Source organism: Desmodus rotundus, chromosome 1 (assembly GCF_022682495.2).
Source record: "Desmodus rotundus isolate HL8 chromosome 1, HLdesRot8A.1, whole genome shotgun sequence".
In the NCBI taxonomy this organism is placed as follows: domain Eukaryota; kingdom Metazoa; phylum Chordata; class Mammalia; order Chiroptera; family Phyllostomidae; genus Desmodus; species Desmodus rotundus.
The window spans coordinates 97,393,341-97,419,358 of NC_071387.1; the positions used below are offsets into that span (position 1 = coordinate 97,393,341).

General features: G+C 51.8%; 1 protein-coding gene across 3 annotated transcripts in view; it reads left to right on the forward strand.

Annotated features, from left to right (window-relative positions):
• The window catches only part of GTF3C1 (general transcription factor IIIC subunit 1), a 74,003-nt gene that overhangs the window by 16,166 nt on the left and 31,819 nt on the right, over positions 1 to 26,018 (forward strand). For 2 of the 3 annotated variants that reach the window (XM_024560580.3, XM_045195322.2), the window contains exons 7-14: positions 13,318 to 13,476; positions 15,173 to 15,288; positions 16,318 to 16,639; positions 17,228 to 17,442; positions 20,017 to 20,153; positions 21,208 to 21,361; positions 23,878 to 23,981; positions 24,775 to 24,959. In XM_024560580.3, coding sequence (XP_024416348.2) covers positions 13,318 to 13,476; positions 15,173 to 15,288; positions 16,318 to 16,639; positions 17,228 to 17,442; positions 20,017 to 20,153; positions 21,208 to 21,361; positions 23,878 to 23,981; positions 24,775 to 24,959 — 1,392 coding nt within the window. The remainder of the gene's footprint in view (positions 1 to 13,317; positions 13,477 to 15,172; positions 15,289 to 16,317; positions 16,640 to 17,227; positions 17,443 to 20,016; positions 20,154 to 21,207; positions 21,362 to 23,877; positions 23,982 to 24,774; positions 24,960 to 26,018) is intronic. The other variant, XM_053927323.1, reaches the window with a different exon arrangement.

Genomic DNA, 26,018 nt, shown 5'->3' on the forward strand with positions numbered 1-26,018 from the left:
CTCCCCTCCTGTGCATAGCCAAGGAAGACCCCTTTCCCACAGAGGTACAAGTCTGGTTTACCCCAAAAGAAGATGCACCAAAGAGATTCTAGACTCACAAACATGAGGCCCAGCTAGGGACAGGGTGCTGTGCTGAAAACCAGAGTTAGGTGACAAGTGCCAATCTCCGTACTCTAAAAAGTGGGTCTCCTCACTGCCATTCCCAGTTTGATTCTTAGAACAACTGGATCTGCAGTCCCAGAGGCCAGAGACTTTTTTCCTGCAAAAACTGACCAGTCCAAGAGAAAAGTCACCTAAATCATGAAATCTGGAGGTTTCCCATTAGAATAGCCGGCCCCTGCCTGCTTACCCTTCCTGGAAGACCGCGCAGTGACAGCCTCTCCCTTCCTCCTCTCTGCCCTTCAAAATACCTCAAACACAGCGCTGTGGGGAAGCATGTTAACCCTCCACCCAACATTTGAGAAAAACGAGTGTGAATGTAAGAGAAACAAACAAACTTAGGGAATAGAAACAAAGTGAGGAGTAGAAGAAAACTTTCTTTTTTTTTGAGAAAAAGAGAATCTTCAGAGAAAGAAGAGAAGAGATTGCAAGGGACTATAAAGATGGGACATGCAGAAAATAGAAAAGAGCTCTTGGAAATGAAAGAAATATGATTATTGCAATGAAAGATTTAGTGGAAGGGAAGATAGTTAGATAAAGTTGGAAAAAGTCTTCCAGAAAGAACAGAAACGCAAAAGAGATGGGAAATAGGAGAGCTAAGATGGAAATAAAAGGCTGAGCCTACAAGATTTAGCATCCACACAGCAGGGCTCCAGGACGGTACGGAGGGAGGGAGTGTGCTCAGGGGACTAGAGCAGGAGACGGGATGAGAAAGGGCACAAGAAATTTCTCCAGGTCAAAAGACCTACCAGGTACCTAGTATAATGAACAGAGAACCCTGCACCAAGATCCAACATCAGGAATCTGGGGATACAGAGCCTCGGGGGAGGGGACATCAGACTGCCCAATAGTAACTGATGCTGGAAGACCTTAGAGCAAGGCCGTCAACATTCTAAAGGAAATAGACTTTCAATCTACAATTTTTTATCAGCTTCGCCATTAACCAGGTCTGAGAAAAAGGACACTTTCTTAAGGCAGCTCTGAAACTGCACCTCCCGCCTCCCAGGTTCTCTTTCAGGAAGCTGCAGGAGCATGTGCACCATCAAATGACAGGCTAAGCCAAGAGGCGGGGAAACGGGTCGAGGAAACAGGGGGCACATGAAAAATCCCAGGGAGGTGGCAAAGGGAAGTGACAGTGACAGGCGCTGACAGCAGCCTGTCCAGGTGATTCCAGGAGGGATGGAGGTCCGTGCCTGGTACGTGAATGTGTCTAGCGAAAGTTTTCCTCTGTGCGAGTCTGAGCATGAATGTAATGATAGGTGCGTGGAACTCCAAGCAACTGGAAAAAAACAAAGTCAGTAACTCCAAGGAAAACCAACAGGTGCGTGAGAACAAAGCTTAGGGTCTGCGTGCTTGACTTTGTCAGCATAAGTCTCCTGTGGACACAGCTCAGGAGAATTTGTGCTCAGTGAGGACAGTCCCAGCACGTAGCCCTGCCTCCAGGAGGCGGGCACTCAGATTTGCTGAGTGACTGTGAAATGCCCAGTCTGTGGGAACTCTGTCTCTTCCTTTATTTCCTCACTGAGTGGAATCACTGCCTGCCCTGCCTGGCTGCCCTTTGTCTGAGAAAAGTCTTGGGAGAGTTGGGAACACAGAGATGCTGCCAAAGGGGAGGCGAACAAAGGAAGGCACGCCTGGGAGATTAGGAAGCCCACCTCCTGTAGAGCAGGCCTGTCTTTGAGTCCCTGCAGTCCTGAGTAAATGTGTGACTGGTTGAACGATTAGAACTCCTCAGGGTAAAGAGTGGGCGGCATCCGCCTGTGAGTACACAGGAGACGGGAAATACTGTGGCGGGAGAAAGGATTTCTGGGAACTGAACGGTGTGCTGGGGACTTCTCTATGTGAGGGTCCCCCAGCACAGGACTTGGAAGCACAGCTATCTGAATGCTTAAACAGTCGTGACCTGTGGGTCTCTTCATCGTTTTTACTTCCTGGCCGGTTGCAAGAAAGGTATTAAACAGATAAGAAATTTTATCTTTTAAGTAGAAAGAAACTAAGAAGGAAATACCATTAAAGAACCTTTCTTGCGGGGCAGGCAGCCATAGAGCAAAGCTTCTTTCAAGCTTGAGGTCCTTGGAAATTCAAACTAGCCACTTGAAAGTAAAGACACCTGGTTGGACTTTGATGTAAGACAGCCCTGGGATAGAATTCCTTTTTTTTTTTTTTTTTAAGATTTTATTTATTCTTAGGGAAGGAGAAAGAGATGGAGAGAAACATTGATCAGCTGCCTCTAGTACACATGCTGACCGAGGGCTGAGCCTGCAACCCAAGCAGGTGCCCTGACTGGGAATCGAACCGGCGACCTTTCACTTTGCAGGATGATGCCCAACCGACTGAGCCGCACTGGTCAGGGCTGGGCTAGGATTCTTGTTCTGTCATTTCCTGTTGGGGTAATGACCTCTATGCTTCAGTTTTCTCATCAGAATTATCTGGGGATAATAATGCAACTTCCCAGAGTGCTGTGGGTCTTACAGGAGACAGAGTACACAGTGCAGTGGCTGCCAGCTGGTGGCCTGAGACCCTGTCCAGCCGTGTATTATGTTTGGCTTAATTGAATTAGTTTCTGGCATTTAAAAATCAGAAAATTCACCTAAAAGTCAGTCTTTCAACTTCTCTGTAAAAACAAAATTAGGCAACATTGAACTGCATTTCTTTTTTTTTTTTTATTTTTTAATTGTTCAATTGCACCTGTCCCCATTTTTCCTCCATTGCTCTCCCCTGTCCTGCCCACCCACCCCCTCCCACATTCACTCCCCCCGCCCCATTGTCCTTGTCCATGGGTCCTTTATACATGTTCCTTGACCTGACCCCCTTCTTTCCCCCGGTATCCCCCTTCCCCCTCCCCTCTGGTCACTGTCAGTTTGTTCTTTATTTCCATGTTTCTGGTTCTATTTTGCTCACTTGTTTTGTTGATTATGTTCCACCTAGAGGTGAGATCATATGGTATTTGTCTTTCACTGCCTGGCTTATTTCACTTAGCATAATGCTCTCCAGTTCCACCCATGCTGCCATGAAGGGTAGGAGCTCCGTTCTGCTGCATAGTATTCCATTGTGTAAATGTACCACAGTTTTTGATCAACTCATTTACTGATGGGCACGTAGGCTGCTTCCAGCACTTGGCAATTATAAATAACACTGCTATGAACATTGGGGTGCATAGGTTCTTTTGAATTGGTGTTTCAGAATTCTTAGGGTATACTCCCAGAGTGGAGTCACCAGGTTAAAAGGCAGTTCCATTTTTAGTTTTTTGAGGAAATTCCATACTGTTTTCCACAGTGGCTGTACCAGTCTGCATTCCCACCAACACTGTACTCGGGTTCCCTTTTCTCCACATCCTCACCAGCACTTGTTTGTTGATTTGTGTATGTTGGCCACTCTGACCAGTATAAAGTGGTATCTCATTGTGGTTTTAATTTGCATCTCTCTGATGGCTAGTGATACTGAGCATCCTTTCATATGTCTCTGGGCCCTCTGTATGTCTTCCTTGGAGACATGTCTATTCAGGTCCTTTGCCCATTTTTTAATTTGGTTGTTTGTCTTCCTGGTATGGAGTCATGTAAGTTCTTTATATATTTTGGAGATCAGGCCCTTGTCTGAAGTCTCATTGGCAAATATGTTTTCCCATATGGTTGGTTGCCTTTTCATTTTGCTGATGTTTTCTTTAGCTCTGCAGAAGCTTTTTAATTTGATATAATCCCATTTGTTTATTCTTTCCTTTGTATCTCTTGCTGTAGGGGACATATTGGGGAAAATATTGCTATGTGGGATATCTGAAATTTTCCTGCCTGTGTTCTCCTCTAGGACTTTTTTGGTGTCATGACTTATATTTAAGTCGTTTATCCATCTTGAGATTATTTTGGTGTAGGGTGTAAGTTGATGGTTGAGTTTCATTTTTTTTGCACGTAGCTGTTCAGATCTCCCAATACCACTTGTTGAAGAGGCTATTTTTACTCCATTTTATGCTTCTGCCTCCTTTGTCAAATATTAATTGACCATAGAGACTTGGGTTTATTTCTGGGCTCTCTGTTCTGTTCCATTGATCTGTGTGTCTATTCTTATGTCAGTACTGGAGTCTTGATTACAGTGAACTTGAACTGCATTTCTTTAATAGCAGTTGGCAAGACAGAGATGCTGCCCTCTTTCTGTGGGGCCCACCTCCCCCATTATCAAGAACACCCTGCTTCCTGCTATGGAACCCACAACTGGCTTCCCTCTGGTGTGTCACCCACCTGACTTTGAAGTTATATCCGAGCTCCAGGTCCTGTCACACAGTGAGTGGTCCTAGTTACCTTGAAGTCTAGCGCTGGGAAGAGGAGCCCCCAGGAAGGAGGGTCAGCATGACTCAGGGCTCACACAGCCTGAGTACCAGGAAAAGTGGTGGCATCAGCTCCTTATGTGGGATTGAGAGGCCAGGCTCCCGAGACAAAGACAATGAGAATTTTTCAGTTGTCACACACATCCACACTGACAGTTCAGGAGGCTCATCTCATTCACGTGGTAACCTTGTCACCCGCCTCTGCTGCTCAGGCTCGTAATCAGCGCTCCCCTCACATCCCATGTCACAGTGTGTCTCAGTTTCCTACTTGTGTGACTTTTCCAACTAGGGCAGGAGCTCATTGAGGGTGGCGGCCACACCTCTCACATACTTTCTATGCTTAATGCCTGTGCAGAGTCTGCTGGGAACAGAGTAGGTGCTAAGTAAATGTTTAGCAAATTTAATTTGATTAGGTGCCACTTCAGTTACCTTCCTTGTGCAGGAGACAAGGAATGCAGTGGTCACCTTCTGTTGCTTTGAGCTTTGTTGTCCCCGTTGGCAAAATTAACATAAAACTTTCCCTCTTGTCTACTTCCCTTGGAGTATACAAGACTTAAATAATAAACAAAGATGATGTATTCCTTCATGTAAATTCACAGGTGTGCCTGCATGTCTAAGTTGTTTCTAAAAGCCTTTCAGTTGTTTCTAAAGGTTGTTTCCAAAGAGCTTAGATTTAGGCATACTTCCATTGCATTACAGAAAGCTACAGTGATCTGTTTGGCAAAAAGCAAGAAAAAAACCAAAGAGCACCTTGGTAATGAAAACAGTCAACCTGAACTGATCTGTTTTGCAAATCCGAATTATTTTCTTCAAGTATTTACTGGTCATTCTGTGCTCATTAAATTATGCTGGGAAAAGGAGAAAGGAGAGATGGAGTTAACCTTGCAGCCCCTCAGAAAGGGCCGGGAGCAGTGACAGAAGTCGAGCTGCCTGTGCCGGGTGCCTGGGGCAGCTATTTGAGCAGGTGTCCTGGGTTCAGTGGCGAGGCGGTGAGCTTTGCAGAGGATGAGGAGGGGTCCGTTTATGCTGTGGACTCCTCCCACAGTGTTACCCCAAGATGCACCCGTAAAAAAATGAAAATCAAGTTCAACAAGTTCTGTGGAAAGGAAGATGAATATACAAAAACCGGTTGTATTTCTACACACTTATAAATGAACAACCCAAAAATGAAATTAAGAAAACAGTAGCTTCAAAAAGAATAAAATACTTAAGAATAAATTTAGCCTTGGTTGGTGTGGCTCAGTGGATTGAGTGCCACCGGCCTGCGAACCAAAGGGTCGCCAGTTTGATTCCCAGTCAGGGCACATGGCTGAGTTGCAGGCCAGGTCCCTGGTAGGGGGCGTGCAAGAGGCAACAAAGAGAGTACAAAATGTATATACTCTGAAAGCTATTAAACATTGTTGACAGCAATTTAGGCTCTAGGCAAATGGGAGCACATCTCATGTTCAAGGGTTGGAAGACTTACCATGGTGATGGCAGTGCTGCCCCAACTGACCTTCAAACTCAGCGCAGTTCCTGTCTGAATCCTGGCCGACCTCTTTGTAGAAATTGAGAAGCTAATTCTACAATTCATGTGGACTTGCAAGGGATGCAGAACTAGCACAATTCTGAAAAAGAAGAATCAAGTAGGAGGACCCCCACTTCCCAATTTCAAAACTTAGACAAAGCAACAGTAAGGAAGACAGTGTCACTCTGACCCGAGGACAGACGTGGAGAACAGTGGACTAGGACGGAGGGTCCGGAAACAACCCACATTTGTGGTCAACTGGTTTTCGACAGGCGTGCCAAGACCACTCAGCGGAGAAAAGCCAGCTGCACAGGCCGTTACCGTCCGGCTCCGTTTGCGGGAAAGACCGTCAGGGAAGGGAGCAGTAGGTCAGCAAGTACTTAGGGCTGAGGGGGTGGGGGCGCAGAGCCGTGGTAGCTAAAGGGTTTGAGGCGGCAAAGAAGTTCTAACCTGGGAACATACTAAATAACCGCTGACTGGTGCGCTCTAAACGGGCGCTTGGATGGCATGGGAATCATATCTCAGCGAAGCTGTTAAAATTAAAAAATAAAAGACCAAGAAACATATAACAGTACAGCAAATTAAATTAAGATCATTAAAATGACAAAAGAGGATATTTAAATTATTGTAGATTAAAGTATACAAGCTAAGAAAAAAGAAATGAGCCATATTAAGAAGTATTAAAATGCAATAAAATAAATATAAATAGCTGTTTAAAAGACCTTCGCAACCAGGAATTTAAAAGAATGACAGTTGGAAACAAGGATAAGGAATGAGCATCAACACAGAAAGAGCATCAGGAAAGCTTCCAGCCCAGAGTAGGTGCTGGGGGGCAGTTAAAACAGCGTGGAATCTTTAAGACACAAGTGACAAAGCTGAAGGACGTTGGCTAGAAAATTAATAATCCCTGTCATTAACAATTAAGATAAATAATAAAATAATAAGATAAAAACCCACCACTTCTCCAAGTAGGCCTGTCTTTCCCATCTCTGGACCTTTGCTGGTGTCCTTCCTTTTGCCTGGAATGCCTGTCCTCTTCCGCCTAGACACTTCTTACACACCCTGGAATACCCCACCCAAATGTCGCCTGCTCCCTCCACCGTCCCAGCCAGCTGCCTCCTGCCGTTTCCCATTCAGCGGCTCTGTGCATGCTGGCGGCACAGCCCGAGCACCCTGCAGCCTGCTTCTCAGCGGTCCCCCAGCTGCTTTGCATGATGATCAGCGCTTCACGCGTATACCATTCGGTCCGTACCCCAGGTTAGTCTGCACGTGATGTTAGGGTTATCCCTGTTCCATAGATGAGCAGCCCAAGGCCCAGAGGGGTTAGCAGCTTACCCAGGATAGAGCCAGAAGTCAGCCCAGGCTTGCGTGAAGCCCACACACTGTCCTGCTGCTCTCCCAGCCTGTCTCTCATGTATGACCCTTCGCAGGGTCAGGGACCCTGTCTCATTTACCTTTATGTGTTTTGGGCCCAGTATGACATAAATGCTGTGAAACTGAATTAAAGGCCCCAAACAAACTCCTGGCTGTGTTTTCCAAGGTTGTAGTAATTATAATAACGATGGTAAAAGCAGTAGCCAGCACTGCTTACTGAGCATTACTTGTATGCCAGGCAGTGTCCTGAGTACTCTGAGATACTGTTCTTGTCCCCATTTTAAAGCTGAGTACCCTGAGGCACAGAGAGGGCACTCCTCTGAGCCACACATACACAGCTGGTCAGTGGCAGAGGCAGGCCCACACCAGACAGACTGACTCCAGCGCTCAGACTTTTAACCTGTACTTCATCCTGGAGTGGCGGCTGTAGCCACTCCATCATTCCGGGTGCTCCCCAGAACTCGGTGCTTCCAGCCCCTGGTCAGGCCTCTGCACTTACCCATGGCAGGCTCCTCCTCGGGTTGTCCCCTTGGCTTGCCCATCGTCCCGGTTCAGGGGAGACAGGGAGAGAGGCAGGGGAGGGACAGTGGGGGGGCGCGTGAGGGGAGTAACGGAATTTCGTGACATGGGCCTGGCTCACCAGCCAGGACTCCCCTGGGCTCGGGACCCTTCAAGAGGAAGTCTGTCCTGGTGCTCCTTGTTCGCACCTTGCTTTTGTTCTCTCCCAGGGCGGCACAAGTGTGCATACCGTTATGCTGGGGGGCCAGGCGAGCGTTTTCTTGGGGAGTGCGAGAAACACAGGTGATCGGTTCCACTCGCAGACACTCTGGGTTTTTCTTTACACCAAACGGCTTTCTGATAGAAATCGGAAATTCCAGCCCAGCCAGGTGGCCTGGTGTGGAAGAAGAACCACTTCCTAGGTCCCAGACAGCAGTTAGCTCTTGACCCCTCTGAGTTTCAGTTTCTTTTCTCTTAAAATGGCAGTAATAATTTGCAGAATACACGTGATGATTAAGTAAAATAGCTTCTGAAAACCCTGAGACCGCCTGGCTTACATTAGTGCTTAGTGAAGATCCACCCTTCCATTCTTCTTCTCTGGGTCTTCAGAACGTGAGGCGAAGCCGTTCTTTCCTCAGGCTGGGGCGAGGTGGTCCTGGGTCTTTGACTCAGAAGAACCGCGTGATTCCTTTGCGTCACACTGCTGGCGCCAGCAAGCCACATTTCTAAGTGCCCAAAATCCCGTGGGCCGGAGAGCTGGTGCAGTGAACTGGTTGTATCTCTCCCGCCTTGTGTTCCTGGAAGGAAAACCCTGCACCCAGGGGCTGCCATTGCCGGGCCAGCCCTTCTTCCACGGAGCCCTGGTGACTGGGGTGGCAGCTCAGATGGAGAGAGAGAGGCTGCGTCCACCCTGCCTGCGTATGCTCGCCCTTTCACCCTTCCTCTCGCTCTCACCCTTTCTGCCGTGGCTTTAGCTGGCTCGTGGTCTGCAATAGGCTCCTTTAAAAAGGCAAGAATGACCTGAAGGGATTTTAATAATAAAAATTGAAATTCTGAGGCTGGTAAAATTCTAAGAACTGCGGAAAGATACAAAGGGCCGATGAAACTATATAATTCCAAGTCACCTGGAGTCACGAAGCACAGACTGCACTTCGTTCTGTCCTTTACCTGTCTTCTCCCTGACTGTCCTCCCCGTACCCCTCAGAGATGGACTTGTCATTAGCCCTAGTTTACAGGCAAGACAGTTGAGACAGGGAGGGCACCCAGCTTGCCCAGGTCCGGACACCAGCGGCGGAGGAGGGTCCACGTCCTCACCCACTGCGCGTGCTGCCTCTCTGACGCGAGGCTTTCCGAAGCAGAGATGCGTGTGGCGTGGCCGGGGGAAGGGCAGCGTGTCCCGGGCATTGTGCCAGGACAGACAGACAGGCACAGCTCGGGGAAATGACCAGGGTTTCCTCGTCTAGTGGCTACAGAAGAATGTCGGCACAGTCGGGATCCTCAGCAGAGAAGTCAGCCGTGCTCTGTGGGGTGCAGGCCCCGTGGCCCCAAAGTCCCCCAGCAGCCGTCACAGTGGTCACGCTGGGCCCAGCCCTGGGTGCTTAGGACCACCCTCCACTCAAGGCGTGCTGGAGGCTTGCTCCCCTCAGTTGCAGGCTCCCTGTCAGTCCTGGGACGCACAGCGCCTGGTGGGATTGCAGGGAACAGCTCAGTCCTCGTGCGTCACCCTCAGTGTTCCCCCAGCCAACAACCTGCCTGTCTGCAGGCCCTCCTGAACCCCACACCCAGGGCCAGAGCAGGGGTGAGTCCCCACACGTGTCTAGAAGCCAGGCCACCCCTACCTCAGGCCAGCGATAGGGCTTTCCCACCTGGCATGAAGGGACCAACTGTCTTCAATTCAACTAGTGTTTGTCACGCCGATACGCTGTGCCGGGTGTGGCTGTATCATTAGAAATAGCTGCTGTGCTGGCTGAGAGCTTCGCCCAGCCTGGGCCCAAATGCCAGCTCTGCCACGCCACAGCTCCGTCACTTTGAGCAAGTCACTTCACGTCGCCGTGCCTCAGCTTCTGCACCTCTACCACAGGGCTGACGGGCCTGCCAGCCTCGGATTGTGAGGTTCACTGGGCTAATCCGTGTCGCGCCCCTGGCACAGCGCCGGGCCCACAGCAAAGGCCGGGTGCTGGGGCTGAACGGCTGCCGTGCCCAGTCCGTACCGAAGATGTCTGGGGCCATCCTAGCACTCACCTGTGAAGGAGAGAGTGCTGTCATCTCATCTCACTGAGTGGAAAATGAACCTGTGCTAAGTCATCTCCCCAAAGACAGAAACGAGAGGTTGCAGAGCTGAGACTGACCTGTCTTGCCGAACCCTAAGCCCATGTACCCCCACGGTCCTGAAGGTCCGCCCATCCGGCTGTCAGCAGAGGAGGCAGCTGGCCGTGGGGAGGAGGCTGACGGGACCGCGTCTGTGCCGTGGAAGCCGAGAGGTGGGCACAGTCCCGCCAGGATGCTGTGTGGGGCAGTGGCCTCAAAGGCCAAGAGGGCATTTCCTTTGCTGCCCTTTGAGTCATGAGTATATGACGTCATTTGTCCTCTTCCACTTGTGTTTACTTGGAGGGCTGTTCTGTGCATCTTCTTGGCCAGTGAGCCCTTAAGGAAGTTAAAATGGAGCGGAAGAAGAAACGCTAGGCTGTGGCTGAGCGTGGCCTCTACTCTGTGCTTCATGTCGCCACTCACACAGAAGCCACGCCCCTGCCTTGGCTCACCGCTGTTCTCAGTCACACGGACGTCCGTCCACTAGGGGCTGTGTGTCATCCCAGGTTTGGGCCCTGGGCTCCGAGGCAGACTGCCTGGTAAAACCCAGCTCCTCGCTTGCTAACGAATGGGGTTGGGGCGAATTCCTCAGCTGCTCAGGTTCTCTTAAGTGTGAACGGGGTCGTAGCGCCTGCCCCTAAGGCTGTAGGGAGGACCAGCTTGCGGGACACCGGTGGAGAGCTGCGATGGGTGGCCGGGGCGGCTCGCGTTCGAGAAGGGGCAGGAGTTTCAGTGTTGGCAGCAGTGGGCTGCTCTGAGCACCATCTCAGGAGCGAGCTGAGAGAGGACGCGGCGGGGTCGGGGAGACTCGGCGGGAAATGACCTGGTGGACCGTGTTCTATCCGTGTGTTGGCTAGCAGGTGCCTCTGTCCCAAGGCGGGACCCAATCCCAGTCACCTGAGCCCTGAATACTCATACTCATAGTTGTCACCCATACTTGTGGGCCCAAGAGTCCCCACATCCATGTTTTCCTTCCTGGTTGCTTAAGGCTCCCATCCTGGGAGAGAGAAATGGAGGGAGAAGGCAGGTACCTGGAGCCAAGGTCAAAGCCGCAGAGAGCAGGAGAACCGAGGAGGCCTGCACCGTGGCATGGCTTCATGTTTTCCTACTAAAAAGTCATGGACTGGGGGGTTTTCTGTCACTTTGAGGAGTGGAGGGGAGTCAGCACCGAGCTGGTATGTGAGGACCACGAAGGCCGTCCTCACTCCTGCTGACTGCCCCAGGCTGGCCCTCCTGGAAGGTTCTGGTGGCTCAGCCTCAGCGGACTTTACTCTGAGGGTAATACGGATGAGTTCAGGCCCTGAGTTGCTTTCTTATTTATGAACTTCACCCGTGAGCCACATGCTCTGACCCCCCACCCCCAGGCTCCCTTGCCCCGCGGGCGGTGGGCCTGAGCTCGTCTCAGTTTGCAGTGCTCTGGTGTGGGCGTCTCACGCCCGCAGGAAGGCCCTCGCCACCACAGCGCCTGCACAGGACATGGCTGCAGACCAGCTCCATTGCTGCCCATCTTTGCGGGGGTGCTGAGGATTCTGCCCCTTGGAGTGCTGACGGAAGCTGGTGGAGACACCGTCTGTGCCCCTGCTGTAACAATCACTGCAGACTGAGTGACTCAAAACAACAGTGATTTATTATGTTTCGATTCTGGAGTCTGAGATGGGTCTCCCTGTGCTAAACTCAAGCTGTCAGCAGGGCAGTGTTGCTTCTGGAAGCTCGAGGACACAGTCCGTTCCCTGGCCTGTTCCAGTTTCTAGAAGTTACCCACATTCCTGAGCACAGGGGCCTTTCCTTCATCTTCAAAGCCAGCAAGTGGAGCATCTCCAGTCTCTCACCCTTACCCTCCCGCCTCCCTCTTCCAGGGCCTCTGTGATACAACATTGGCCCTCAGGCAACCCACCACTGCCGCCGCCACAGCAAAAGCCTTAATCATGCCTGCAAAGTCCCTTTTGCCACAGAGGGTAACATATTCACAGGTTCGAGGACTTAGGGCATGGACACCCTCGAGGGGCATGGTTCTGCCTCCGCGCTGGCATATGTCGTAGAGTGCCTTAGTGCAGTCATCTCCGTGCTGGGCCCTGCGGTCCTCCCTGAGCAGCTTTGCCGTCACTTGCAAGCTGCTGGGTGCTTGCACAAGTTAGTTGACCCCTCTGTACCTCAGTTTCTTCATCTACAAAGTGCCTTCTCGGGTTGTCAGGATCCAATGAGTCAGCACACAGAAAGTGCCGAGACATTGTTGCTTTCCCTTACACCTTTCTCTCGTGCCAGCCACAGGCACACCCTGTGGGTTCCCCACATTGTGCTTTCGGAGGTTGAGCGTAGGTGCGGTGTGATGGTTTGGAGGCAGGCGCCAGCCCAGTATGTGGTGGCTTCTCCCGGGACCGCCACTTGGTGCCCCGTCGTCATTTTGTATTATTCACAAAAGCCAGTGCTACGCAGAGTGCTGCTGGGCCTGTGATGGTGGCAGCTCCGCCTCTCCTTGAGCTGTCTTCTTGGACTAAATGTTCACGCTTGGAATCACTATGTTAAAAGGCTCCAAAAATGGCTTAGTTACAGGGGTGTGCAACCCGCAGCCCGGTATGGCTCTGAATACAGCCCAACACAAAATTGTAAGTTCACTTAAAACCCCTTTTTGCTCATCAGTTTTCTTTAGTGTTTGTGTATGAACGGTGGTCCAAGACAACTCTTCCTCCGGTGTGGCCCAGAGACACCAGAAGGTCGGACGCCCTGGGGGTCGTGGCGCCCTCACTCTGCTGCCGCGCTTTATTGACAGCCGTACCGGCTTGCTGGGGGAAAGGTGGTTTTCATTTTCTCAGCGGTGCTGCCTGTGCACCTACTGTGTGCTGAGCACTGTCCTGGGGGCTGGGGAGATGATGTGGTAAGACAGGCATGGAGCTTTTCTCAAGCAGAGGGCTGCTACTTAATAGGACTAACAGGGCACTTCATTATTCCTTTCATTTTCATTTCTTTGTTCACTAATTATGTTAAAAGCCAAAAGCAGTTTTATGGAGTAGATTTTCAGGTCTTGTACCCCAGGACATGCAGTTTGAAAAGTTCCACACTCGGTGCTGTGCATGACCTTTCTCTGGGTCTCTGTCTCTGCGAAGCCGCCTCCCCTACACAGTGCTGTTTGCTCATGGCTGGAAAATGCTTGTGCTCCCAGGGACCGACGTCATGGTGCGCTGCCTCAAGCTGCTGAAGGAATTCAAACGGAAGGTCGAAGACCAGGATGATGACGATGATGAGGAGGTCATCTCCAAGGCAGTGCCCCCGGTGGACATCGTGTATGAGCGGGACATGCTCACGCAGACCTACGAACTCAGTAGGTTCTCTACTCACCTGCTTGCGTGCAGTTCCTGCGCGTTTGAGGCGAGAAGCGTTTTGCCCATGTGTCAGAGGAGTGCGCTCTTGAAAGAATGCAGCACTGTGGGAAGCGCCGTGGTTCCCTTGAAGGGTGTAGGCTTTTGGATCAGATTTGAGCTTGAATTCTTGCTCTGCCACTTGTTAGCTCTATGACTTTTTTTTTTTTTAAGATTTTATTTATTTTTAGAGAGAAGGGAAGGGAGGGGGAAAGAGGTGGAGAGAAACATTAATGTGCAAGAGATAACATCGATCAGTCGCCTCTTGCACACCCCAAACCGAGGACCTGCCCCATTACCCAGGCATGTGCCCTGATAGGGAATCAAACCGGCGACCTTTCATTTCGCAGGCCGGCGCTCAGTCCACTGAGCCACAACAGCTAGGGCTAGCTCTATGACTTTAGCAAGGTCTCCAAGCCACCATAGCATGTAGTGAGGACTAATTGAGGAATAGGATTAAAACATTTGCTTTAGTGCCTGGCACATAGAAAGCACTAAAAAATGAGCTATTAGCCACTGAAGGCTGAGAATCCCAGTGATAAAGGGGGAAACCTGTCTCCCTCATTCCTCAGCTTTCCTCTAGATCCCCTAAAGTCTGTGTAACACAGCAGTGACCCAGCACAGAAGCCGTGGCTGTGGGTCCCTGTGAGGAGGGGACCAGAGTAAAGGGTGAGGTGGCTGCAGGAGGTCTGATTCGGCTGGCAGGTACAAGGACACACTGGCAAAGCAGCACAGCTTTTTTGGAGAGCCATTTGGCAACTGTTAACATCTCTCAGACTGGGTTCCTCGGAACAAAGTTTGGGAAAAGCCGGCCTTAACCCTTTCATCCCCACAATCAGCATGTTACTAGGTCAGTATGGGAACACATTCTAATCACCTGTTTTCATTCTGATGTTTATTTTTGTATGTGCACAATACAGCAAGACCTCCTTTATCCAGGTTGGTTTTACCTGGCCTCCTCAAGAGTGTGATCAATCAGGAAATGAAGGGGAAGATATTTCTGAGCAAAGCGCTTTGCCAGAAAGTCTGCCCTGCAGTCCGTGCATTTTACTGGAGGGACTGCCCTGGAGTTCCCAGTCTCCAGTCAGTAAATTGAGAAGGGCTTCTTAGAGAGAGAGGGATGGTGCCAGCCCTGGGCAGTGACTGTGTAGCAGGGCAGGAGCCCACCAACTGGATGGAGCAAATGCTGAAGCACAGTCAGTCATCCGCCGGCCGAGTAGGCGGGGTCAGATCACACCATTTTCCTCCGTGGGCCCTGCCGGCTGGCGGCTGTCAGGACAATACACAAATCGGTGTCCTTAACGCCTCTGGGTTTCCTGAGAAACATGGGGAAAAGTTTAGAGTTCTTAATTAAAAAATATTTTGATGTGTTTTAAAAGGGTTCATTTCATTTATCTGAAAAAGCCCATTCACGTGAAAGAAAGAGCTAACTTCCCACCGTGGGAACTCAGTAGATCGCGGTTAATTACTTGACATTTGCGTGGTGAGCACTTAAAAACAGGCCCTTAGTGGTGGTGGTCAGAGATTCTTGAGAGAGGGGAGAGGAGGCATTTATTTCATTCCGTTCCTTGGTTTCACTGCACCGAAACGCCTGCTTTTAAAAGGTGGGTGGGAACTGCCTTTGCAGAGGCTGGGGTTCACGTGCACTGTTTCACACAGTTGAGCGCAGAGGCACGAAAGGAATTTCCCAGGCTGAGATCCGAGTGGCCATGAATGTGGGGAAGCTGGAAGCAAGAATGCTGTGTCGCCTTCTTCAAAGATTCAAAGTTGTCAAGGTAACGTCATGAGTCCTCCGCGCGGGCTGGGGGTGCACACGGATCATGCAGGAGTGTCTCCGCGGGTCAGCACGTGAGACGGGGCTGCCGTCTCCGTCAAGGAGGCCAGTGGCTGCTGGGGGCCGAAGGTCAGCAGGAAGTGTGGTGGCATGGGGAGCCCCTCCCACTCGCGGAGCCTGCTGGAGCAGGCTGGCCTCCGACCACCCCTCAGACAAAGCAGCTGCTCCAGGGCTCCACAGGCCCCCCCGGCCCTCCCTCTCTTTTATGTTACTTGCCTGGCTCCTAGGACATTGAGCTGGTGAGCTGTGCACTTCGGGTGTTCTTGCAGAACTCAGGCCTGCTTTCGCAGCACACGTGCCTCCCTCCGCCCTTGTGAACTTTTGGCCCTTTTGCAGGAAGGCAGTGTTAGAGTCCAGGTAGTGAATCCAGGGCACTTCGCACTGCCCTTGGCGTGTGGCTGATATGTAAAAGGTGTCACTCTTCCTGCCAGTAAGGGCCCCGGGAAGGCCCCTCTTCCCTGTCCTAGAGTACAGAGTGAGTGGGGTGGTGATAGCCTCGTCATCAGTCCCATGGCAGGGGCTGAATGGAGCCGGGGACATCCAGGCCCTGACTGGCCAGTCTGTGACAGCAGTTCTAAACCATCAGATTTTGCACGGCAAACACTCACTACGTACTAACCTTTCCTTTGGGGCCGAGTTCTGAGCCAGGCATCGGGGGCATGTGGAAGACCAAGTGAGGGCTCCGCCCTCAAGGAGTCAGTTTGGTAGAGCAGACACACATTCAGGGCTGCGACTGGGGAGACGTCCGCCGACAGGCTGTGGAAGCAGGACCGGAGGGGCAGCACAACAGGCAGACTGGGGCAGTGCTGATGGGGCCTGACGCGGGGCCCAGGCAGTGAGACAGAGGCGACGCGGGTGAACGCAGCAATGCGGGAGAAGGAAATGGACACCGCAGCCCGCGGGCCCCTTGAATGCCTGTGTATCACCATGCCCTCTTTTGAGTGTAATTAAACACATCTCATCTTCCCAGGGGTTCATGGAAGACGAAGGGCGGCAGCGGACCACCAAGTACATCTCCTGCGTGTTTGCGGAGGAGAGTGACCTGAGCCGGCAGTATGAGAGAGAGAAAGCCCGCAGCGAGCTGCTGACCACAGTGAGCTTGGCCTCGGTGCCGGAGGAGTCCCTCCAGCCTGAAGGAGAGGACACTTTGCTCTCTGAGTGGGACAGCGAGGAGGAGGGCGGCAGCGGCAGCAGCAGCAGCAGAAGGAAAGGCAGAGGATCACAGGGGGACGCAAAACCCTCTTCGAGCGTTGGTCTCAGGACACAGCCTCATCACTCCGTCCCCACCAAGGGTACGGGCGCTCTCGGGCGGAGCAGGAGAGGGGCAGGGCGTGTGGCCACCGTCAGAGCTGCAGCCAGTCCACCTTGCTCTGGGTTCCTTCAGAAAGCCCATTCAGTTCAGCAGACACCTGAGAGTGTCCTTGGTGGCGTCCCAATGTGGGGCCTGTTGGTGTCCCATACGTCACATTATAATGGTACAGGAGACGGTCATGTGGTCTGTCTCCTGGCTCCTTGGCAGGTGTTTTGTATGTTTGGTTGTGTTTTGACTATTATAGGGATGGGATTCCATAAGCTTCCTCTGTCCCTCCCCTCCAGCAACCTGAGAATCCCTCAGGTTTTTAGTTTAGTTATAGAAGACGTGTTTGTTTATTTCTTTGTTTAATGTGTGGAGGCTGGCACTGATGACAGAGTCACAAATCTGGTAACCAGCTCAGGGGGCCACCAGTCTGTTCGCTTGGTCCCCTGCCCTCACCCTTAAACTGAGCACGTGGACTCTTGGCCTGTGTGGGTCTGTCTAGCTGTCGAGCATAAAATGCCCCTCTCGCTCTCCCCTTGATGTGCCCACAGTTCATTCCTTCTACGTCTGCCCTCCACTGCAGGTGGCTGGAAAGTAAACCTACACCCGCTAAAGAAGCAGCCATCGTCCTCCGCAGGAGCCGCTGAGGACAAAGCCTGCCGGAGCTCTGTCAGTGGAGGCAGACACCTGGACCCCAGCAGCTCCTCAGACCCCAGCGTGTCCTTTGGGTCCCACTGCGTGCAGAATAACAGTGGTGACATAGCTGTGATCGAAGAGGTCAGGCTTGAAAACCCAAAGGTAAGCGAGCGCCCGCAGCGAGAGTGCGTTCTCTGCAGGAAATAGCCTGCGGCAGGTGGACGTCAGCCTCACCAGTTCTGTGCTTAAAAATGACAACAACAAAATCAAACAGCATCAGATGCTGAGCGCTTGGTGCGTGCCAGGCAGCACCAGGCACTCTGGAGAGGACCGCGGCGCTCATCCGCACACCTGCGCACGGCCGTGCCCTACCTACCACAGATCACCTGCACTGTTATCCAGCGTTTTTAAATTGCCAACAACGTACTCTTTCTGCTCAAATTTGTTTGGGAGGGAAAGTTTTTGTGGCCAGTTTAGATCAGTGGTTCTCACTTTGGCCCGTTTTGCCCCCCAGAGGACATTTGGCAGTGTCGGGGGGGTATTTTTCCATTGTCACCAGTTGGGGGAGAGGGTTCTCCTGGCATCTGTAGAGGCCAGGGGTGTCGTTACATATCCCGGAATGTGCAGGACAGCCCAGGGCAGAGCGTCACCCAGCCCAAATGTCAGCAGCGCCAGGCTCAGAAGCTGCGTTGGATGGAGAGCCAGTATCATTACCACAGAAAGAGGCAAACCGTCAAGTAGATGTAGTGAAAACAGAGCCACGCGGGTGCATTCAGGCCAGAGGCTGTTGTACCTCAGAGGGTTAAAGGCGCAGCAGAATCAACCCGACGCTTTTCATCAACACAGTGAGACAGATTAAAAGACAATTGACACAGGGACCCCTTTCTCATAAGAATCCGTTCACTGTCCTTTGTCACCGGAAAGCGCCTCAGATATTAGTGGTGCCTCCTGCACTTCAGAAACACAGAGTCAGAGGAGGAGGCCCCAGTGGAGAACAGGCCTGTGACCAGGGTGGCTTTGGATGCTGTCGCTGCTCATGCTTCACAACAGCCCTGTAGACGAATGCCAGCTCTGGTCTGGAAGGAGGAGAGGGGGGACCCTGGGGAGTGAGTGAGGGGCCTGCTGGGTTCCTAACACCGTGAGGACTGGAACCCGAGTGCCTGGGGCTCCCACCCCTCCCTCGCCCCTCCCTTTCTGCACGGAGGCCTGTGCTGTCACGATCCCTACAGCAGAAGGGATGGGGTGTGGGTTGGGGAAGGTTTCTGTGGATTTTGCTAAAAGGGCCTTTGGGTCCTTTCCTGTCCATCAGATGCCACAACTCCCGCTGCCAAGTCACGATTGGTATTGTCTCTAACTGAAGAACCTCGGCTTGTGTGCAGGCAGATCTCGGCGGGCTCCCAAGGGTTCACCTGCCTTCTGCCTCCTCCTCCTCCTCTACCTTCACCTTCCTCATATCTCCCTACAGATCCTAGAACTCCTGTTGTTTGCTTTCTAGCTCTTTCTTCCTCTTAGAAATTTGTTCCCAAAGTAATGGCAGAATCTCGTCCTTTTCACACTTGCTGATACTCAGAGGGGCATGAACGATGTTAGCCACAGGTCTGTTGGCAAAGCATGTTTTCACTTTGCTCTCTAGCTAGCAGCCCAGTGAAAGTGGCCACATTTACTTATGTGCTTCTCCTCCAAACGTTTGCTCTGAAATGCAAGGGAGAGCCAGGTCTTTCTGCCTCTCTTGTGCCCCTTCTTGGACCTTTGAATCTGTCGCCCCTCGAGCCCGGCTGCCTGAATGGAAGAACTGCCTCGCCGGAGCCCCAGCAGAGGGCAGGGCAGCAACCCGTCATGATGCTGAGTAGTCCCCTGAGTGAGCTCTCGCTCTCCTGAAAGCACCGCTCTGAGGAAGGAGGGCATCCAACAGTCCCGCGGCTGCCCTGTGGCGCTGATCGGTGCCAAGTGTTTGCAGGGAGCACGCCAGGAGTTAGGATTTCCTTCCATGTCAGGTGCACGTATCGGTACATGTTTGGTCTGAGAGCTGATGGAACGAGTTCATTTAGGCTCCTAGAAGACAGAAAGGAGCCGTGAAGAAAGAAGTGAACAGGGATAAGAGGGAAAACTGATCTTTCTCCTCCCTTCATTTCTCCCTTGCCACTCATCCTAATTTACCTAGGGCAGCCTGTTCTGAGCTCAGGTGCTTCTGCACCTGTCTTTTATTCCCAGAGAGATTTCCTGTGGCTTCCTGGATTTTGGAATCAGAAGCCCATGAGGCATACATAACTTGTCCTGGACGGTTACTTGGCCTCACCGAGCCCGGGCTTCCTCTTCTGTAAAATGGGAACTGTAATAAGGTGTTGAGAGCTTTTGATGAAAAAGCCCCATCATAGAGTGGCTGGCATGGAGCCATGCTCAGTATGTTGGTTTCCTGGGGAAGAACCAAGGGAAAATTGAGTAAATGCTTTCAGCTGCTTCAGGAGGTGCTGTAGTACATGCCTCTTAATTCCTGTTCTGAAACCAGCTGATCTTCATAAAGTTCCAAGATCATTGGCTGGCAGATGTCTTTGTGCTCTCAAAGCATTGAAACAGTGGGGTGGTGGGATCCTGTCGGGGAAACAGACCTCTTGGCTTCCTTCTAGAAACCTGGGCACCGAAATTCTGTGAAGAGGGAAGGTACACCGCACGAGTGCTCTCTGGCCCCTAAGCTGTGCTGAGCCCGTTGTGTTCTTGTGCTTTTGGTCCCTGTTCTAGGAGAGCAGCAGTTCCCAGAAGACTGGGAGGCACGGCCCAGGCCCAGACAAACCTCACAAAACTTACCGACTGCTGAAACGCAGGAACATGATCATAGAAGCCGTCACCAACCTCCGTTTAATAGAGAGCTTATTCACGTAAGGAGCAGTCTCTCTCTCTTGCACTAACGATAAATGCCACACCAATTAGTCATCACAAGTGCAGGAATGACAGAGAACTATTTGAATCTCCCTTGCCCTGTGTAGATTTGGTAGTATCCCTTTGTAGTAGAAGAGACTTACAGCTTGTTCTTGTGACTTGACAAGTGTAGATACCGAGGAATTTCAGAACTCCAGATAGAAAGAGATGACTGAGCAGAAACGGAAGTCCTGGGGAAACTGCACGTGACTTTCTCCTTCCTTGGAGATTTTGTGGCAGCAAAAGAGTAAGAAGAGACTTAGGCAGGTGATAGCATCTCCTAAAATCTTACATGAAAGCAAAGATCAAAGACACAAGTAGAACTTCGGAGTGGGGGTGCCTCTGCGCTCTGGTTTGGTCCTTCTGGCCCACTGTCGCCACTGCCTCTCAGGCTGCATCTCCACGGCTTCTGAGGCGCCCAGAGGGAAAGCCACTTGAGCCAAGGACGTGACTTCTCTTAACTAGGCGAAGGGGGGACCATCTGCAGATACCACTGCTGAGCTCCTCTCTTCTGTGCAGTGAGGGGCTTGGCCAAATGTTCCTGATGTCCCTACTGTCCCTGCCATTCCTGTGAGTGATCTGGAAACATCAGCACAGTGACTCAGTAAGATCTAGAGAGTGAGGGCTGTGAGGAGAGGAATCAGGAAGAACCTCAGACCCGAGGGTGTCGACAGTGGGGAACCGGAGTGTTCCTCACTGGTGTTACATTGGCACAGAGGCAGGCGGCCCTCCTGGCTGTCTGTTTCCCTGCCGTCGTTGCCACAAACCAGGGGAGCTGTTGAGTTCCTGGGGAAGAGCTCAGAATGTGAAAGTGCTGCAAATGGTTAGCTAACTATTTCTCTCAAAGAGAGATGATCCTACTGTCCCAACAACTCAACCTTTCAATAGTGAAACCCCCTTTAATTCTTCCCTAGTTTCTGCTACTTGCCATTCGGCATGTCTCTGTTGCCTGGGTTGAGAAAGGCCCCCGTGTAGAGATTAGAAATATTAACTCCTTATTTTGTAATGTCCCAGGATTCAGAAAATGATCATGGATCAGGAGAAGCAAGAAGGCGTGTCCACCAAGTGCTGTAAGAAGTCCATCGTGCGCCTGGTGCGGAACCTGTCCGAGGAGGGTCTCTTAAGATTGTATCGGACCACGGTCATTCAAGATGGCATCAAGAAGAAGGTAACCACAGGCTCTCCTTGATGCCCACAGCGCCAGCTGGGTGCCGCTGGAAGTTTTCTCATCTGGCTTCTCTTATCCTTGTTATGTCTCGGCCATTCCTTTGTTGTCGGTAATTTCCCATTATGCCTTCTGATTTGGGGGTGCAGGGATCATCCCAACTCTCTGTGGAAGCTGGAAACAGAAAAGAGGAATATTGTGCTGGAGCTTAGAACGGCATGTGTAGCCCAAGGCCAGGCCAGCCCTGCAGCCAGTCTCGGAAGGGAGGGGGGAAGCGAGGCACACCGACACCCGGCAGAGCAGCTTTGGGAGAAATTAAGCAGTGCTCAGGAGGTGCACAATTCAGACTAAGCAGCAAGGACATTTTCCACAGAGATCCGAGGAAACATATCCCGGAGGAGACGATGGCTGTGACCTGGTCAGGAGGCACTGCTGGTTTCCCCGGGGTGGGGGGGAAATACATCCCTTCTGTTTCAGATTGTCTGTTTCCGTGAAATTCAAAGTTTGGGGCTGTTCCCATAGCAGCTGTAGCTCAGTGTCTTTGAACACATTGGAAGGCATAAAGTTTTCAGGGGCAGAGTGATTTGAGAGCCCGGCTAGGCGCTGGAACCAAAGGGAGCGGTGCTGCGGGGACAGTCGCTTCAAGTGCCTGGTCTTTTTTTGACTGCACTTTAAATCTCTGCCTTAAGAGAGCTGTACTTTGATGTTTTGTTTTCTTAATGACCTGGCAAGGTCATTTCTGTTTTTCACTTTATCTTATTTATTGAGACATTTGAAATTTGGAAAACACAGAGCAGTACAAAAAATGAGTTTAAGAAACACATTTTCTACCATTCCCAGTTGGCAGCATGCATCAGTTTTCAGATCTGCGGCGAGTCCCCTTGACCTTGCTCCTCTCCCATCCCCAGCCAGCCTGCCACTCATCCCTTTGAGCAGTGGCAGGAGCTCCTTGTGCTGACATCTCTCATTGCAGGACAAAAGCCCCAGCCCATCAGCTGCAACACCCTGATTTCTGTCGATCTTCCCAGAGCAGGCCTTTCAGACAGGCAGCCCTCTCAGGGCAGAAATTGAGGGCAAGAAAACGCCCCCTCGTCTAAGAGTGGAAAGGGGCAGACTGGCAGAAGTATCCACTGTGTGCCCAGCTCCTACTTGGCCCTGTATCCACCAGGCAGTAACAGAAGGAGTGGGCCGGGGTGGAGGTAGGGAGCAAGTACCATGGGTACACGCTGAGGACCACAAAACCTCAAAGACGTAGGTGCCCCCACAAGCACCTCTACAGCAGCACCACTCGACAGTGCCCTGTTTCTCCAGCTGGAAAGGGTTGCAGTATTGTGCGTCTGCCTCCAGGTGAGCTTAGTGTCTCGGCAGCACTTTCTCTGGCACCCAGAGCACGGCCGCCCAGGCAGCCTCCTGGTCTCCTGGAGCCACCTGGACCCGAGTTGCTGTGCCCTAGGGTCAGCCTTTGCCTTGGCTTCTGCATCCAGCTGCCTGCCCATTGGGCCTTTGGGAAGTTGGCTGGGCCATTTGGCTGTGGAAAGTGGGAAAACAGGACAGGTTTGTATTTGCACCGTGCTTTTAAATTCTCTGGGTGTTGCCTAACTGAATTTCATTTGAGCCTCACAAAACCACGAAAAAGTTGGCAGGGTGTGAGGGGAGGGTTACCGTTTCACAAATGAGGAGACAAGGAGACTGAGCCAAGTCAGCCTTCTGAGTCCCCATCTTGCAAGCATTGCTGCCTGTTCCCTGGGACTGAACCTTTCAGGCCGTTTTTGGCGTGAAGCTTCCTGGCCAGGGTTAGCCATTTAGAACACCTTACCTTGCTCTCTCTTGCCAACGACAGACAAAAAAGAAGCTTGGCCGTCCACGTTCCCAGGCCATTGTGCCCACCGTCTACTGCACAGCCGTCACTCACACCCTCCTGCCTAACTCCAGCACGTTACTTCCATTCGTCCCCCCAGTCACCCCTCACAAGACGACAACCACTCTAACTCGGTTTCAGCACCTCAGGAGAGGGAAAACAGCAGAAGCTCTAAATCCCCTGCCGCGCGGTTTAGAAGTGCACCTGGCAGGAGTCCTGGGCCAGCTCTCAGCGAGGGGCGGTTAATGGAAGTTGCTTACCTTCTCCGGGGGGGCAGCCCTCAGGATTCACCAGTAACTGGGAAATTCTCAGAGAGCAGGAGTGGGGCCTCAGGCGCAGCTCACCAGGTAGCTGTGAGACCAGTGGCCCTGACCCCCAGTGAGGGGCCCGCAGGGAAGACCGCCCTATCTCTAGGCTGGAATTCCTCACCTGAGCAAAGTTGCTCGATACCGATGGCAGAACTTCACCGCTTGGCCGCCTGAGGGATTTTGACACGGGCAAACTGTTCCACGGGGCGCTTTGTTTGCCTAGGGTCTTAACCGTCTGCTGGAAATGTTCGTGAAAACAGGTGTAATCAGTGCTCTGCCAGGGGGCTGACTTGTGGGGCTAAGTCTCCCTCTGCCCCTCCCACCCTGTGGGGCGCTCTGCCCTCTCGCTGCAGGTGGATCTGGTAGTGCACCCGTCCATGGACCAGAACGACCCGCTGGTGAGAAGTGCCATCGAGCAGGTCCGTTTCCGGATCTCCAACTCGAGCACAGCAAACAGGCAAGTGGCGGCACCAGTAGGGGTTCACAGCGGAGCTGCCTGGGTCTGTGTCTTCCTTCCTGAAGCCATCTTCACAAAAGCCCTTGGTTTATTCCTGTGTGAGATCAGCGAATTCACCGGGTTAGGGTTTGTGGCTCATGATCCCCTGGCCTGGCAAGGATTCATTTCTGGATTCTTGAAGAAAAAAGAAAATCCTCACATTCTTAATTCTAATTGTGGACAGACCACTCAAAATCACAGGCTCTGTGATGCGCGAAACTCGCTCAATCTTACAATGGCTCAAAACTGTTCTAGTTGCTTTTCTGAGGTCTCCTCTGATTTTGCCCATAAACCGTCTAATGGACTGAGAGAAAACTCAGGGATGGGAGACACTTTGTAGCCGGGTTTAAACCGCAGCTGACCCGCTGGTGAGCAGAGGCCTGGCTCTGGCTTGCACGCACTGGCCACCTGTACGTTGAATAAGATGCCAGTTCGTTTCCTATCAGATTCCGGATTTCTGGCATTTGTGAAAGTGTCAGAGGACCTAGTATATATCAGGCTCCCTTTCTCACAAGGTAGCAGCTGCCCCATAGGTGGGGGTGCACCCTGCAGGTCACCACAATCCTCTCCATTCCCAGGTGTCAAGTGAGCTGACACATTTTATTCATCTATGTCATCTGCCTGGCCTCTGCGGGCAGTTGAGTTTGAAACTGCAGGATCACATGGCTCCATCTGATTCACAAGGACAGACCCTGTCCTTTCTCTCCGCCCTTGATTTTCTCAACATAACATTGGTCTTGTACTTGGACTGCAGGGTTAAAGGGCCCCAGCCCCCAGCGCCTCAAGGGGAGGCCGAAGAAGAAAGTCAAGTCAAAGAGGACCCGAGTGGATCAGGAGACTCACAGCCAAATGCTTCCTCTAAACCAGAAAGTGGACGGGTGAAAAAAACTGATGAGAAGATGGGCATAACCCAGCTTAAAAACTACAACCCTGTTGTAGGTAAGAAGCACCTTCTTGTCAATGTCTGATTGTGTTTCTTTTTCTTTTTGTCGTGTTTCATCTGTTGTTCGCTCAGTGCCATTGCGTCAGCTGGCGCTGTACATTGAAGCACTGGGCGGCGCCCTGAGAGCGAGATCTGAGTCGCTGGCGGGTTCCATGCCTTCCACTGACAGCAGGTTCCCTACCTAGAGCAGGACGGGAGTGGTTCTTGCCCAGTACTCCTCGCAAGGCTGTTGCAAGACTCAGATGCAATTATGCTACATCCCTACATGAGGAATTACTCACAGAGATTAACTTCTGCTAACTGCCCTTGGGCTGGAATATTCCATAAGTCACAGACAGTCTCCACCTCTCCTGACCCCATAAGCCTTCTAGTAGTTATAGCTGTTGGCAAGTTTGAGCATCCGTAGCATTTTCCCAGAGTCGGGTCTCTAACAGAGCGGCCTCCTCCCGCATCCCCCGCAGAGTTGCTCTAATGTAAATGTGCGGGTCAAGGGCGGCGGCAGGGCTTTAGAGTCGGGTGTCGCTCCTCTCCTAGTCAACACAGGTGCTGGTGGGGAGGGCAAAGGCGACTTATCGGGACAGACTTCTATCAGGCAGAAGAATGTGCTGGTAGGGCACATAGCAAACTCAGGGATGCTGGACAGGGGGGTCATTTGTGCGACCTCACTTTCCAGAGGCTCCAGTCACACAAGCACGGCCTTTGCCCTCAGGGTACAATCTCACAGTTAGTGAGTGCAGACTGCAGGAGAAACGTGTGTGCGAGTGCGGTGGAGCCGCAGGAGTAGACGAAAGGCAGCGAGTGCTGTTCCCCCAATGGGCCAGGCATGATGGGGGGCGGGGCCTCTGGCCCCTTGTCCTTGCTGCCCTGTTCCTGTGTCTCCCTTGACTCTCACTTGTTCTCTGGCTGGGGAAAGCCAAGGAGCACTTTGTTTGTATCGACTTTGAAATAATCTACTTTAAAAGATACTAGATTTTGGAATATTTTGCACCACCCGCATCAAGCCAGGAGTTCTGTGTGGAGGTGTCAGGCCCTCCGTGGTGGCTCCCTTCTCCCCT